Consider the following 16,610-nt stretch of genomic DNA (forward strand, 5'->3'; position numbering starts at 1 on the left):
TAATCATCATCACAAGTTTTATTTCTGCCCAAAGAAGTCAGCAGATATGTCTAATTCTGCTATGTGCTCCTATTTTCAGATGCTGCCTCCCTGTTCCCCATAGACCATTGCTATCCCCACAACAGTTTCAACACATTTAAAAAAAAACAAGGAAATTTCCACACAAACATCTTCATTAACTAAAAGTTAAGGTTGTACAAGTATATTTTTTGCTGCTGATCAGGCTGGAATTACAGTCTTTCATTAAGTATTTCCATGAATTTGCTTCCTGTCCCAAGCACAGGGGTGACATCCTGGCCCCATTTCAGTTAATAGGAATTTTACCACTGACATCAGTGAGACCAGGATTGCGCCCTGATGCTGCACAAAATTGAAAAATAATGAGGAAAAAAACTAACCAAGCTTTACTGAATCATAAAAATTTGGGGCAAAGGTTTGGTGCCTTATATAAACTGGTTAACAATCTCTGCCTAAGAGCTTCTGGAGTTCTAACAATTTGTTTTTAGTGACTACATCACTGGTTCATATAATGATACTTCCATAAACTTTCCTCCCCACCTCATCTCCCTCCATTTCCCAAAAATTAATCCCCTCTCCTGACCATGAAGCTCACTGAGGGGAGTCAAGGAACAAGAGATTTTTGGTCATTTTGGTTGTCCCTGCTGCTGTTAGTCCATCTTCTTCTGCACTACTGTAAATCCACTCTGTCCCACATGAAGCTAAATCCTTCTCTCAGGCTAGGTCCACACTACCCGCCTGATTCGGCGGGTAGAGATCGATCTTCTGGGATTGATTTATCGCGTCTCATCTGGACGCGATAAATCGATCTCAGAAGCGCTCCCCCATCGACTGCGGAACTCCTGCTCGCCGAGAGGAGGAAGTGCTGTCGATGGGGGAGCTTGCCTGCGCCGCGTGGACCCGCAGTAAGTAAACTTAGTTCGATCTAGGAAACGTCGACTTCAGCTACGCTATTCTCGTAGCTGAAGTTGCGTTTCCTAGATCGATCCCCCGCCCCAGTGTGGACCAAGCCTTACATACATGCTTATACTGTAATGCTAATTAACTTCAGTGGGGCTGCACCACTGTAACAAAGAGCAGATTGTAGCTTATAGTACTTGCTTTTGCAATCTGAGTAGGGTATTGTTGGATAGAATGGACAGAGTGCAGCGAATCAGGGAGATTAGTGGCAATATGGGTAGCAGCATGAGGATCTTTGTAAGTGACTTTGAGAGAGGCAGTCAAGAGGATAGGAAAGAGAAGAAATAAACATCTATTATAACTTTTCTAGTTATGGGAATTGAGCTGTCTTTCCCAGCTCTTCTAGGTATGTTTCCCCCGGGCTAGCCCCTTCCCCTTACTTACCTACTGTAAATATCACTTGCCATGTGCAGCTGCTTTCTTATTGAAGTGAGCTTGTCTTTTTTGCTTCCCCAGACTTCAATGGTGTTCTTTAAGGAAGCTGTAGAACACACTACAAGGGCTGCTAGAGTCTTTCGGCAACCAGGCGGCCACATGATGCTAGTAAGAATATTCATTTTTTAACATTTACATAATTCTAAATTTAAAAAATTTAAGAATCCCAATGGAAGTGGGGGTTTATACAGACTTTCCACTTGCTGTACTTACTAAGAAGATTCACCTAAACCATATTACTTTCTAGCAAGATAAAATCAGAGCTAGCACTTGTATCTTTTGAGGTTACTATCTTTAGGTTAATAAGCTGAGCTTTGTATTGTATTTTAAAATAAATTATTCTGGCACTGAATAATGTTATCCATCCATCCATGTTCCTTGTATGAACATGTCACCCCAAAAGTCTCCAGGAATCCTTTACCTTGAGAAGTCTTTGTTGGAGGCAGTTGCTCCCTTCTCCTCTAACTTTCTGCAAGAATCAGGTAGTCATTCCTCCAATCTTATATTTCGAGAAGGGCATACCTTGTGTAGTTGTTGCACCCAGACATGTAAAGAACTTTGTGGAGGCAGCAGCTGGAAGCTACCAGTTCCCCTACTTGGCGGTAGCAGGGCACAAAAGCCTTCCACTTCCTATACAGCACTCTGTACATATGTGAGGGTCTCTGAGGTGTCTTTTAGGTCCCAGCTGGTGCTTCAGTAAGGCCATGAACTTTTCCTGCTCTGGTTCTCCCTAACGAGCTGGGCAGCCCCAGACCATACAGGCTCTTTCAGGCTTGGGGGACAGCTGATTAAAGATATCCAATAAGTATGATATTAAGAAGTAAGTAGTTATCCAGCCTGAGTTGTGAAAAACCTGGAATTTATTTTTTTCCAGATTTTATTTGAATTTCTGTGTCACTCTGAAATATTTACAATAATAAAACATATATTAGAATGTTTTTATATTAGAAACATTACACTCTAATCCTGGTCTATGAATGCAAACTTATAATAAAGTTAAAAGTTAAGTGATGAGAACATTAAAAGATTCTTGCTACATCTATCCTCTCCATTATTTACTGCTCCCCAGTTTTTGTGTCATCTGCAAACTTTATCAGTGATAAAAAGGTTGACTAGCATAGGGTAAAGAACCAGTTCTGGTGGGAACCCACTAGAAACACACCTGCTCAATGATGATTCCCTATTTATTATTACATTTTGAGACCTATCAGTTAGTCAGCTCTTAATCCATTTAATGTGTGCTATGTTAATTTTATATTATTCTAGTTTTTAAATAAATTGTTTAATGCCTTACAGAAGCCTAAGTATATTATGTCAACACTATTACCTTTCTCAACCAAACTTGTGATCTCATCAAAAAAGATATCAAGTTAGTTTGACAGAATCTATTTTCCGCAAACCCATTTTCATTGGCATTCATTGTATTACCCTCCTCGTTATCTGTGAAGATGATGTCTAATATAGAATTTCCCTGTGTGGGATGCAATACTTTTTGAGTTAGGAAATTGTCATCTATAATACTAAGAAATTCCAAGGATGTTTTAGTACTGGCAGCACAAGACATCCAGCAAATTGAAGTCTCCCATGATTACACAGCTAGTATTGCCCCACCAGAACTTTCAGCAACATATATGGAGGCCCCACAACTGTTTCCTTCTTCCCTAAAGCATAGGGAGAAGAGAAAATATTTGAAGGAGAGGACAAACAAAAATACTCTCGAGACCGGAATTAAGATCCAGAGTCTTTGGCACCATAATTTACACACCTGACTACTATTTCTGTGTCCTGATGCAATTTCCAAAGACACCTTAGAATTCCTATCTTAACGCCAACCTCAACTGACTGGTGCTGACATCTCAGTACACTAGCTTTTGTTCATACTGTAGGTGAGTCAGGTGAAGACACTAACAGTCACTCTCCCACTTTGTGCTTTCAGTTCCAGAGATGGATCAGATAAACTTTGGTGACTTCAGGAATAGACATTGAGGCGCTTCCAGATAGTTCTTGGCCAGTGGGGCTTTGGACTCTAGGGACTATTCATCCTCTGCTAGTTCCAACAGGAGCTATTCTTATCTGTACTCTTGGGCCTGCTGGTGGTATTTTATGCCATAACCTGCATAAGGATGTGGCCTTTTTCACGTGGTTCTTGCTCCACTTGTGGAGAACTTTAGACATCATAGAAGGAGATCTAGGCGTCCAGCCTCATCTCACTCCCATTGTCCTCTCAAGATGTCAAAGGCTCATTCGCTCTCTTTTGTTTGCTCTTCTGTGGATATCCCTATTGTTGAGGCACCAGCACTAGTATCATCACCTATAGCCAAGATCACTAATAATCTGAGGTTGGTGATGATGAAGTTAATATACAGAATATCTGCTCTCCTCAAGAGGAGTTTGTGAGACAATGTGGAGTGTTCTTGAATATCACCACCAAACAACCTAATACAGTTCCAAAACATGGTGCACTGGACCTTAGATGCCCTGAACCTGGTATCAATGGCAATTGAGAAAAAATGTGTTTTGGATGTTAAACAGGCTAAAGATAATGAAAGAGCTATGCTGCTCATTATTATGAGTCTGTAGAGCAGAGGTTTTCAAAGTGTGTGGCGTGCCTCCCGGGGGGCATGAAGGAATGTTCCAGGGGTGCAGGACCCCAGCTGCCAGCCGCCCTGGGATCTAACAGCAGGAGCCTCAGCCACCAGCTGCCCCGGGGCTAACACCAAGAGACCCAGGCACAAGCCATCCCAGGGCTCTCAGCAGGAGCCCCTGCTGCCCCAGGAATCCCAGCGGGAGCCCATGGGGATGAGAGTGAAGCCCCCGAGGCTGAGAGCTGGAGCCCCCCACCGGCACAGGCAGGGCTGTCCTTAGGATTTATGGGGCCCTATGTAGTAGTATTAAACTGGTGCTCCTATGCCCGACGGCAGCCTGGGCTCGCATGTGTATTTTAGATAAGGGATCTTTTGAATGATTTATTTAAAAAAAACTATATGTCTGACGATCCAAGCATTTAAGGCTAAAGATGACTACTCAGATTGTGCATTTAAAAATCTATGCAAGCATTTTTTTAGAGATGTGATTTTATAATCTTCAGCAACACACTAATGAAATATTTTTAAAGCAAATTTTAAATGGAAGTCCTGTAGACTAACATGTTCTGAGTAAATATTACAGTAATGGACAACTGTTTTTGTCAGTAAACTCAGAAACTGACAGTATATACCTGGGGGTTGGCAAATGCCTGTTAAATGGCTTCATTACCACTTGAATGGCTCTTTAAAAGTTTCAGTGTTGTGCTAATAGGTCTAGCAGGCTGGAAGGCTTTTTCACTTTTAAGTACTTGATCCCCCTCGGGAGGAAGACTCTCCAGGCTGCAGCAGCCAGCTGTGGTGGGAGCCTGCAGGAAGGGTCAGAACAGGGATAGGAAGAGGCGGGAGGGTGGACACTAAGACCCAGGGGTGCCCCAAATTTTTAGGTGCCCTACGCAGCCACGTATGCCTAAGGACGGCCCTGGGCCCAGGGCTCACAGCGGGAACACCACTGCCAGCCACCAGGGGCTGATAGTGGGAACCCTGCTGCCCGCCCATCATTTCTATAGCAACAGCTACCTTTCCCGCCTTCCAGTTTAGTATCATATGCTGTCCTTATAATAAGCAGTTGTGCAGTGCTTATTCCGCTGGTGACTTTGATATTTTTTTTCATATCATTGTGTGGTGAAAAATGGTTCGGTATTTATTCCCAAAAGATGGTAGTGTTCCAAAACAGAAGCCAGAAGCTGAAATGGCTAAAGTTGATACAGAGAAAAAATCTGCAAAAACAAGAAGATCTGATGAAGCATATTTGGATTTTGGTTTCACTTCCATTGCAGTTAATGTAGGATTACCATATTTCAACACTGAAAAAAGAGGACACTCCACGGGGGCCCTGGCCCTGCCCCAACTCCGCCCCTTCCCCACCCCGGCCCCGCCCCAACTCCGCCCCTTCCCCAAAGTCTCTGCCCCCTCCTCTGAGCACCCTGCATTCCCCCTCCTCCCTCCCGCTCTGATCTTGGTTGGGGGTTGCTAAGTGCTTCCTTGCTCCCCACTCGCCCTGCAGCCCCCCCGCCCCTGCAGCCTCTGTGACCCCTGCTCCTCACTCGCCCTTCAGCCCCCCGCCCCTGCAGCCTCTGTGACCCCTGCTCCCCACTCGCCCTGCAGCCCCTGCACCCCCCCGCCCCTGCAGCCTCTGCGCCCCCCACCTGCCCTGCCCCTGCGCCCCCCTGCCCCTGCAGCCTCTGTGACCCCTGCTCCTCACTCGCCCTGCAGCCCCTGCACCCCCCCCGCCCCTGCAGCCTCTGTGACCCCTGTTCCCCACTCGCCCTGCAGCCCCTGCACCCCCCCGCCCCTGCAGCCTCTGTGACCCCTGTTCCCCACTCGCCCTGCAGCCCCTGCACCCCCCCGCCCCTGCAGCCTCTGTGACCCCTGTTCCCCACTCGCCCTGCAGCTCCTGCACCCCCCCGCCCCTGCAGCCTCTGTGACCCATGCTCCCCACTCGCCCTGCACCCCCCCGCCCCTGCAGCCTCTGTGACCCCTGCTCCCCACTCGCCCTGCACCTCCCCGCCCCTGCAGCCTCTGTGACCCCTGCTCCCCACTCGCCCTGCAGCCCCTGCACCCCCCCCCGCCCCTGCAGCCTCTATGCCCCTGCCCTGCTCCTCCTCGCCCTGCAGCCCCTGTACTCCCCGCCTGCCCTGCCCCTGCACCCCCCTGCCCCTGCAGCCTCTATGCCCCCGCCTGCCCTGCTCCCCCGCTCACCCGGCAGCCTCTGCCTCCTGGGGGCTTCAGACGCTCGGCGGCGCGGGTCCCTGCAGCCCCGGCCGCAGCTTCCTTCCTGCTGCCGAGCACGTTCCCCGGCCTGTCTGTCCCCGCCGGAAACAGCTCCCGCGGCGCCGGGTTCCGAGCTGCGCGGGGCAACGGGGCCACAGGAAGAGTCCCCCAGTGGCTGGGGGGTCCCCGCCCGCGAGGGAAGCCCGAGCCCCCCTCCCCCCCCCCCCCCCGTTCCCCGCCCGAGCATTGTAACCGGGGCAGCTGGGCTGCGCTGCGGCCCCAGTGGATCGTGCTGGGTGGACCCTGGCTTATGCCTCCCTATTTCCCCGGACATGTCCGGCTCTTTGGAAATTCCCCCCCGGACGGGGATTTGAGCACCAAAAAGCCGGACATGTCCGGGGAAATCCGGACGTATGGTAACCCTAGTTAATGGAGAAATTAGGCCTCAATAGGTAGTGTGTGCAGTAACTGTAGCAAACAATAGCCTGAAGCTAAGAAATTAAGATGCCATTTAGAAACAAAACATAGCAATCTGGTAGGAAAGAACAGCGATTTTTTCGAATGAAAGCTACAAGAAATTAATAAAAAAACACAATGAAAAATGTGGTATCCATCCCTATAATTCTTTAAAGCATCATATCAAGTTGCATACTACATTGTCAAGAATAAAAAGCTCTACACAACTGGGTAAAAACTGATACTCCCAGCTGCAATTGACATTTGTAGGACGATTCTTGGTTAAAAATGATCCCACTATCAGACAACACAGTCAGCTGATGAATCTCTGATGTCAGAAAATATCAAGGCACAGCTTATCTCTCAATTGCAATCCATTTTATTTGCAAACCAGTTGGATGAAATGAGAGAGATATAAAAAAAGCTCATTTAATTGCTTACATTCAGTACTCTCACGAAATATCAATATTGGAAGATTTTTTGTTCTCTATGCAACTGGATCTGAACTGTTTAACATTTTAAATGACTTCCTAACTTATCATGAGTTGAAGTGGGAAGCCTCTGTCGGAATCTGCATGGATGGAGCCCCTTCTGTGTCTGGAGGTAGTGCAGGCTTGAAAGCCAAAGTGTTTGAAATTGCTCCACATATATTGTGAACTCATGTATGATACACTGCCAAGCCCTGGCAATGCGAAACATAGATCGGGAACTTACTGATGTTCTGAATTCTGCTATTAAAATCGTGAATTTTAGCAAGACGCAACCCACAAAGGCGCATCTTTTTGCAATGCTTTGTGCAGAAATGGGAGTGGAGCACAATGCTTTGTTGTTTCACTGGAAGTTAGGTGGCTATCCAGGGGGAAAGAGTTGCAACACGTTTATGAACTGAGAAATGAAGATTGACCTTTTCTATTGGATTTGAATTTCAGCAACACTGATGCACTGTGTGATCTCCGCTGGCTTGTGTTTTTGGCTTACCTTGCTGATATTTTTGATAAACTGAATTCTCTAAATGTCTCATTGCAGGGAGCATAAAGTACTATTTTTGACCTGCACAACAAGATGACAGCATTCAAGAGAAAGCTAGATCTCTGGAAAACAAAGATCAAAACTAGTTTAAGCATTCCATTCCCATTGTTAACTGATGCTATCAATGAAACAGAATCTGGCTCCACAACACTCAATAATTCAATCAAGAATTGCTTGACTTCTCTCAGAGACAGTTTGGATAAATATTTTCCCAAAGGAAATGCGCCCCGGAATGATTGGATTATCCAACCTTTTGTAGCTGAGGCAGTGACTGTCTCATTTCTCAAATGACATTCAGGAGAAGCTGATTGAACTTCAGAGTGATATAACACTGGAAATTCAATTTAAAAAACAGTCTATGGAGGATTTTTGGTTGAAAGTTGGATAAGAACCTCCAGCTTTGTCAACGTGGGTGACCGAAGCTCTTTTACTGTTTTGTTCATCTTATTTGTGTAAGATCGGATTCTCTGCACTGGCTGTGCTAAAGACAAAGTACTGTTCGAGACTGGAAGGGGAGGGATGATGGGATGGATTGCACCCTCAGTAAGTTCGTGAATGACACTAAGATGGGGGCAGTGATAGATACACTGGAGGGTAGGGATAGGGTCCAGAGTGACCTAGACAAATTGGAGGATTGGGCCAAAAGAAATCTGACGAGGTTAAACAAGGACAAGTGAAGAGTCCTGCACTTTGGACGGAAGAATCCCATGCATGGCTACAGGCTGGGGACTGACTGGCTAAGCGGCAGTTCTGCAGAAAGGACCTGGGGATTACAGTGGACGAGAAGCTGGATATGAGTCAATAGTGTGCCCTTGTTGCCAAGAAGGCTACTGGCATATTGGGCTGCATTACTAGGAGCATTGCCAGCAGATCGAGGGAAGTGATTATTCCCCTCTGTTTGGCACTGGTGAGGCCACATCTGGAGTATTGCTTCCAGTTTTGGGTCCCCCACTATAGAAAGGATGTGGACAAATTGGAGAGAGACCAGCAGAGGGCAACGAAAATGATTATGGGGCTGGGGCACATGACTTACGAGGAGAGGCTGAGGGAACTAGGCTTATTTAGTCTGCAGAAGAGAAGAGTGAGGGGCGATTTGATAGCAGCCTTCAACTACTTGAAAGGGGGTTCCAAAGAGGATGGAGCTAGGCTGTTCTCAGTGGTGGCAGATGACAGAATAAGAAGCAATGGTCTCAAGTTGCAGTGGGGGAGGTCTAGATTGGAAAAACTATTTCACTAGGAGGGTGGTGAAGCACTGGAATGGGCTACCTAAGGAGGTGGTGGAATCTCTATCCTTAGAGGTTTTTAAGGCCCAGCTCGACAAAGCAGGGGGTTTGAGCAGGGGTTGGACTAGATGACCTCCTGAGGTCTCTTCCAGCCCTAATCTTCTATGATTCTATGTCAATCTCAGAGTGTCGGTTTCAAAAAAATCTCACCACAAATTGATAAACTGTTTGCAAAGGAACAGGCACACCCTTTACATTAAGCATCTGTGTATTTGAAATTTACAGGTGTAGGCAATTTAAAGTTCTATTAAGGTCTCTCTTAGATTTATGAGTAGGCTGTCAAGCATACTTTTGCATGTGTCTATTTTTGTCTGGACTGGGGGGGAGGGGTGCAACCAAAAATTGTACCTCAAAAGGTAGGGGGGCTCAGCTCAAAAAGTTTGAAAACTGCTATAGAGGCAGCAAGAGACATCTGTCTATCACCTGTGTAAGTGTCTGCAATTTCCAAAAATGAAGACAATCTTTATCAGATTCTGCATGAAGAATTCTTTATGCATCCCCTTGCTAATTCTCTGGTGGTTTCTACTGCCTCAGAAAAATCTAAGACTTCTAGTGCTTCTCAGTCAGCTACATCAGATAAGAAACAAAGAAGATTTATTCCTCTGCTACGTTGGTCATCGGGGCAACAAACTATGAAGTTAAAATGTCTAGGTTTCAGTTCTGTTCGTAAGAAAATTTTGGAAGTAAAATTATAGATGAGGGAAACGTGGATTTAGAATTTAGTCAATTTTTAAAAGACTCCTATGTAGGTATCTCAGCATCAGTAGAATATATATTTTAGCACAGTTGGATTGGTTCGGCCAAAACTTAGGCTATGTGTTTTAAGAGCAATTAAATTGGGAAAAGTGTATCAATATGTAAGGGAAGATATAAAAAACTGGTGGGCCTAAGAAGTTAGTAGATTCATTTATTGTGTTCTTATGGTTTCCTTACATAATTCCAAGCTTTTGATTCTTCATCAAGTGGTTGCTTGCATGTCTTCTGCTCTTCATATTGTGTGCCTCCTACTGCCAGATATCAGAACTTTTTCGTGGCTTGCAATCACCTGTTTGTCTGCATATGATCACTGAATGTCCTTGTGCTCTCCCTCTGGAGGGCAGAAAGGAGTAGGGTGGACCAACTACCTCTCAGTTCCTTCAACCACAGGCTTAGGGTGGAGATTGAATACTTTAGCAGTCTCTTACCGCTGCTTTAAACTCAAGTAATTTAGTTTGTTGTAAATATGTTTTTAGTCAGCTTTAGATTAGTTTTTTATTAGTATGTTAGTGTTAGTATTTTAAGGTATTTTTAACATTTAGTTGGATTCCAGTACCGAGTGATAGGCAACTTTGTCAGCTCCTAAATCTCCTGGTTTCAAAACATGCCCCTCAAGTAATGTTGCTACACTGCCCAGAAATACTTATGAAAAATGTCATTACTGTCTAGGTGAGGGACATATTCATAATGAATGTGCTATCTGCAGTTCTTTAAGCAAACTGTCTCAGAACAAGGACATTAAATTCAGGATGTATCTCTAAATACATCCATGAGAACTGACTCAGATCCTGGTTAGTCAAATCAGTCTGTCTCCAATGTTCCCTCTACAAGTAGTGCTTTTTGAGAAAGAATTATCAGTGCTTTGATAGATTTCAATACAGCATCAGAATATCTTCCTCAAAACCAGATTTGACAACCTAGTGAATATCATCCTGCATGTACAAAGAAATTCTATAATGCTGTCAGAATGTGCCTGAAACTAGGAAGGCACATGGCACCATGTGTGTTAGTCACTCCTCATGCCAGGCTCTGACTTCGTCCTCTCCATTTATGGTTGAAGACAACAGTTTATCTACACAAAGCATAAATAAGATTGTCAGTGTTCCTCAAGTTCTGATGTCTCTTTACTAATTATTAGACCCTTCTCAAGTTTGTGTGGGCTTTCCATTATGCCTCTTCAGCCATCTCTAACAATGATAATGGATACCTCCAAACTAGGTTAGGAGGCTTACATTCTACATCAGCAGACTCGAGCATTATGATCTCAGAAAGTGATCCTTCTACATATAAACATGTTGGCACTTCAAACTGTTTATCTGGCTTGTATATTCTTTCTTCATCTGATTCAAGACAAGGTTGTTCAAATCAGGATGGACAATTCCTCTGCCATGTTTTATATAAACAGACAACTGGGGGATGAGGAGCTAAAATCAGCACCCTTATGTCAAGAAATGCTACTTTGAGAATGGTGTATACAACATCAGGTGTCCCTGAAAGTAGTTCATCTATCAGGTTTTTGGAACGTTCATGCAGACAGTTTGCATCAGACTACAAATGATCTTTGAAGACATCTATTACTTGTTTTGATACTCTGGAAATGGGGTTATATTATGGCTTTGTTTGCCACAGGCCTCAATAAAAAAGGCTGGAGATATTGCACAAAGGCAGGAATCAGTCCAGGCTCTGTAGCTAACACATTCATGATCTCATGGTCTATAGGTTTTCATTGTGCTTACCCTCCAATTCCGCTGATTCCAAGCATTTTAATGACGCTCAAACAAGACTCAGCTTCCATGATTCTCATCACACCAGCATGGCCCAGACAATACTGTTTTCTGAACAGGTCAGGATATCAGTGCCATCATCAATCACTGTTCTTCTTCACGTGTGCCCCTGTGGGTGATCCACTTCAGATGTACCTCATGCACTTTCAGTCAAAGATTTTCAGCAGCAGTGCACTTTCAGTTTGTACACATGCCCTAGCTATTCTTGTGCATTATACCAAGGTTATATAGGGCTGCAATGAACAAATCGCCCTCAGTTCCTTCTTGACCATCTTGGCCTCAGATGAAACATCTGGTAGCATCTACTCATGCAGTTTCTTGCCTTGCTGGTTCTCCTTAGTTTAGACTGTTTAGTTTTATTTTACCTGGTTTTATAATTTTCTACTTTTTTGAGTGTGTTTGATTTCTTGATTTTGGGGGGGAGAGGGTTCCTTTAGTTGAGGCTTTTACCCTGCCTGCCCTCCCCCCTTGTCAAGGAGCTCTCTTTTCTTGGTGCATGCTGAAATTTTAGGTTTCAATTGCTACCTCACTTGCCAAGAGTTCTTCCCAGTCAGTGATGGCCCCTCACACTGTATCCACTGTTTGGGGAATACACACAAACCTTCAAAGTGTATGATCTTCACAGGATTCAAGAGTCATTCCAAAAAAGAGAGAAAGGTAAATCTTTGTTGTCTCATTGTGGAACCTCTGTCTCACCTCAGATCCAGGCCCAGAGACTCCCCTTGTACAGTACCCTATGAGCCACAACAGCGCCCTGTCAGCCTCTTCAGTTTGCTTGCCTCCCAAATCTTTGAGAGACGGGTCTATAAGCAACACTGAGAAGCCTTAGGCTAAGAGGAGCTCTAAATTTCCTTAAAAAGAAGCGGGCCTTAAGAGAGCTGCCATACCTGAAACCCAGCACCCATAATGGGTACTGCAGAGGCTTCAAGCAGTCTTGGTACAGAGGATGCTTCTAAATTGAACCCTCATGGTAAGACTCACAATATATGGTAGACATAGCCAAACGGCGGCTTGTGAACCGCATGTGGTGCTTTTACAGTTAAAGTGCGGCTCTTGGAGTCCCCCACCCCATTCGCCACCTACCAGACTGGGGAAGAGAACATGGGGCTTCTGCCCTGTGGCAGGTTGGTGGGGCTAGGGGCTTCTGCCCTGCAGTTGGGTATTGGGGCAGAAGTCCCACGCCCCGGCAGGTGCTGCCCTGTGGGGCAGGTTGTGTGTGTGTTGTGGCTCTTGAATTTCTGAAGATTATCGTATGTGTCAGGGAGGATCAGTAATTTTGGCCACCCTTGGCATATGCCATTTGGTACCAAAGCATTCCTCAGTACCATTGGGGCATGAGTGAGGAACTAGAGACCCCAAAGACAGTGGTACCATCTGCAACATCTGCTGCTTCTTCAGTACGCAGACCTGTCATCCAGCAGGTGCCACCGTACTCTGCACCATTGTTGGTACCACAGGTGCTTCTATGTCTGGGACTATCAAGTTTCTGCACACAATCACTCAGTATCCCAGAAGTTCAGATGCTTCAAAGACTTATTTATCTCTGACAAACTTGAGTCTCCCTTATTGAGCTCAGACCCCCAGTACTGCAGCTTGCATAATCTCTAGTACCTCCTCTATCGCCGATACCACTGAGTTCCCTGGTACCAATGGGGATGGACAGACAGACACGCCACCATCATCTGCCTCCCCTTTGGACAATGCAGATGATAGCTCTTCAGACTCTCAAATGTCTGTTCAGGGCTCCTTTGCTCATCATCCTAGGCCTGACTTCACTGAATCTGCTTCCTCAAGGAACACTTAAAGACCCATGTGAACTTGGTTGGTCTGTTCAGCATCCTCTTTGGTATGACCAAGCCTGGATGCCTCCTCCATTTCCTTAGAAAGCAACAGAGGGTCCTGTGGCACCTTTAAGACTAACAGAAGTATTGGGAGCATAAGCTTTCGTGGGTAAGAACCTCACTTCTTCAGATGCAAGAAGTGAGGTTCTTACCCACGAAAGCTTATGCTCCCAATACTTCTGTTAGTCTTAAAGGTGCCACAGGACCCTCTGTTGCTTTCTACAGATTCACACTAACACGGCTACCCCTCTGATACTTGACTCCATTTCCTTGTGGCTCTCCCCAATGCCCATATTAGGATCCCTGGGTGGCCTGCCATCAGCAGCTCTCCAAGGCACCTAACTCTCATATGGATGTCGCAAGAGCTACTCATCTGCTACCCTGCAATTCCGAATTGCTAATTGCTAGGTGATTCTTGCTAAATACAATACAATCACATTGGCTACACAAAATTCAATTCTCTATTGAACATCTTCCACAAGAACACAAGGAACAGTTTCAGGCTACCCTTGCTGAGGGCCAACTCCTGGCAAGAATGACTTTACAAGCTTCTCTTAATGCAGCTGACATTGTAGCTTATTCCATCTTGACATTTGCTGTTAGGGGCTAAGCTTCATGGCTACAGTCCTCAGTCCTCCCATGTGAGGTCCAAAATATTGTAGAAGACCTTCCCTGTGATGGGCTCAAGTTGTTTAGCGAGTCAACCGATGAGTCCCCACATTCTCTTAAAAACTCAAGGGCAACCCTTTGCTCACTGGGAGTATACATACCTGCAAACAAAAGGAGAATTAGTTGGTCTTAGACAGCCCAGAGATCCCATGGATCTCAATTCTCTGCCTATCACATGTCACCAGAATCACCCAAAAAGAAACACAGAATGTAGAAGGGAAAATTCTGAACTGCTCCACCTGTATCAGTGCAATAGCCATCATCAGCCAAGCATTTGTTTTGATGCCTTGGTTGAGAGTCAAGAACATCCCCTCATCCTGGATTTGATGCTGCATCATCCAACCCAGTCCGTCTTCTGACCTTTTGGAAATCATCTTTCTCATTTCCACACCTCTTGGGAGCAGATTACTTCCAACAGATGGGTTTTTTGAGGTTATAAAATTGGGCTACTCCATTCATTTCCATTCCATACTCTCCTTACCCATCCCTTTTCAGGGACGTCTCCCAAACTTCTCCTGAGGCAAGAGGTTCTGTTCTTCCTCCACATTGCAGCTGTGTAACTAATTCCCTCTCAGTACAGCGGAAGGGGATTCTATTACAAATACTTCCTGGCTCCCACAAAAGGAGGACAGATGGAGATCCTAGATCTCAGGATGGTGAGTACCTTTGTCAAGGTATAGAAGTTCAAGATGGTGACACTTGCAGCTAACATACCATCCCTAGATTCAGAGGATTGATTCACAACTCTCAGCCTTTAAGACACATATATTCATATCGCAATATACCTCTCTCATGAGGTTTCTACACTTTCTTGTTGGTCAGAACCACTATCAATATTGGATCCTGCCATTTGGACTCTGCCACTCCATGTGTGTTCACAGAATTTATGGCAGTAGTTGCCACACAGCTTCGTCGATGGGGAATGATCTTCCCCTATCTTGATGGTTGGCTTCTCAAGGGACATTCCTACATCGAAGTTTGAACTGCTGTAGAGAAAGCTGTGACTCTGTTCAATGTGCTTGGCCTTCAGCACAACACCAGAAAGTCCTGCCTCTTACCTGTGCAATGAATAGAGTTCATAGAGACTATTTTCGATGCTACAACATCCAGAGCTTACATACCAGAGGATTCCTCACTCTATCACATTTACTGCTGAGTTGAATTGAGCTCTCAGGTAGCTGCCAGGTCATATCTACAATTCCTTGGTCACATGGCACATGCACCTTTGTCATCCTACACACTCACCTCAGGTGACCAGATAGCAAGTGTGAAAAATCGGGAGGGGGGTAATAGGCACCTGTATAAGAAAAAGCCCCGAATATTGGAACTATCCCTATAAAATCAGGACATCTGGTCACCCTACGCTCACCTACATCTCTACTGCTGCCAGGCCTGACTCAGAGCAGTTTACATTCACAGCAGACACAATCTAAACAAACTTCTTTCCATTCCATGTCATATGCTACTTTCCCTCGATTGGTGGAAGAATCCAAACAAGATATGCTCAGGGATATCATCAACCATCTCCATCCTCCCCTCCCCCCCACCCCCCACTGTCACAGTTGTTTTGGACACATCCCTTTTAGAATGGGGAGCTCATCTGCAAGATCATACTATCAGGGGCAGCTGGACTATTCAGAAGTCCATCCTTCATGTTGACATTTTGGAGCTCAGGGCCATAACTCCACTCTCATGATATAGTCAATCCCTACAAATAATGACAGACATAAGGGCCAGTATGGATTATAAAATCGTCATAGGCATACAGATACCTGGCATGAAGCTTCAGTGCACATGTTCAGAAGCAGAAACATAGCTGATTAGGGAACTCTTACTGCAAAAAAATAGACATAGAGTGATTTTTAGGTACCTACAGGGTTCAGGGGCAGGTAACCAGAGGGTTGATTCTGTGATTTAGGGACCTGAAGTGGCAGTTAGGCATCTAAGTCCTTTTGTGAATCTAGCTCTAAATACACTTGCCTACTCTGTACTGCAATATCTGATGATAATTTAGAAGGCAAGGTGGTTTAGTATCTATGGCAAGAACCTGGAAGTTAGAAGATCTAGGTTCTATTTTTGGCTATACCAGTGACTCATTTTATGACCATGGACAGACAGCTTAACCTTTCCGTGCCTCAGTGTTTCTATTGTAAAATGAAGTTAATAATATTTATCTACTGTTCTAAAGAGTGTTGAAATCCCTTTACAAGGGGTAAATGTTATTAATAATGAATAAAAATTGCCTGAAGTGAATGGAATTGTATAAAGGTGTTTAAATGTCTGTCATGTCCCGCTGCATAGCATTTATGTCATCTCAGTACTCTAACTGAAGCAAATAAACTGGTGCACAGAAAAAAGTGGAAACATCTGCATGCTACCTTCCAGAGCTACACATTCAAGTGGCAGAACTACTGCAGCAACTGTCTGCTGAACTGATAGTCATCTCTGTAGTTGTATGCAGTGTTGTTGTAGCCATATTGGTTCCAGGAGAGAGACCTGATAGGTACAGTAATATCTTTTATTGGACCAACTTTTCTCACCAATGGAAGTTGGTCCAATAAAAGATATTACCTCACCTTCCTT

The 16,610-nt window shown here is 45.0% G+C and overlaps 1 protein-coding gene across 1 annotated transcript in view; it reads left to right on the top strand.

Annotated features, from left to right (window-relative positions):
• DNAH14 (dynein axonemal heavy chain 14) overlaps positions 1 to 16,610 on the top strand; it is a 451,367-nt gene that overhangs the window by 324,629 nt on the left and 110,128 nt on the right. Inside the window, 1 exon segment of the mRNA XM_065401478.1 lies at positions 1,435 to 1,521. Within this exon segment, the coding sequence (XP_065257550.1) occupies positions 1,435 to 1,521 (87 nt within the window).

This window comes from Emys orbicularis, chromosome 3 (genome assembly GCF_028017835.1).
Source record: "Emys orbicularis isolate rEmyOrb1 chromosome 3, rEmyOrb1.hap1, whole genome shotgun sequence".
NCBI lineage: Eukaryota > Metazoa > Chordata > Testudines > Emydidae > Emys > Emys orbicularis.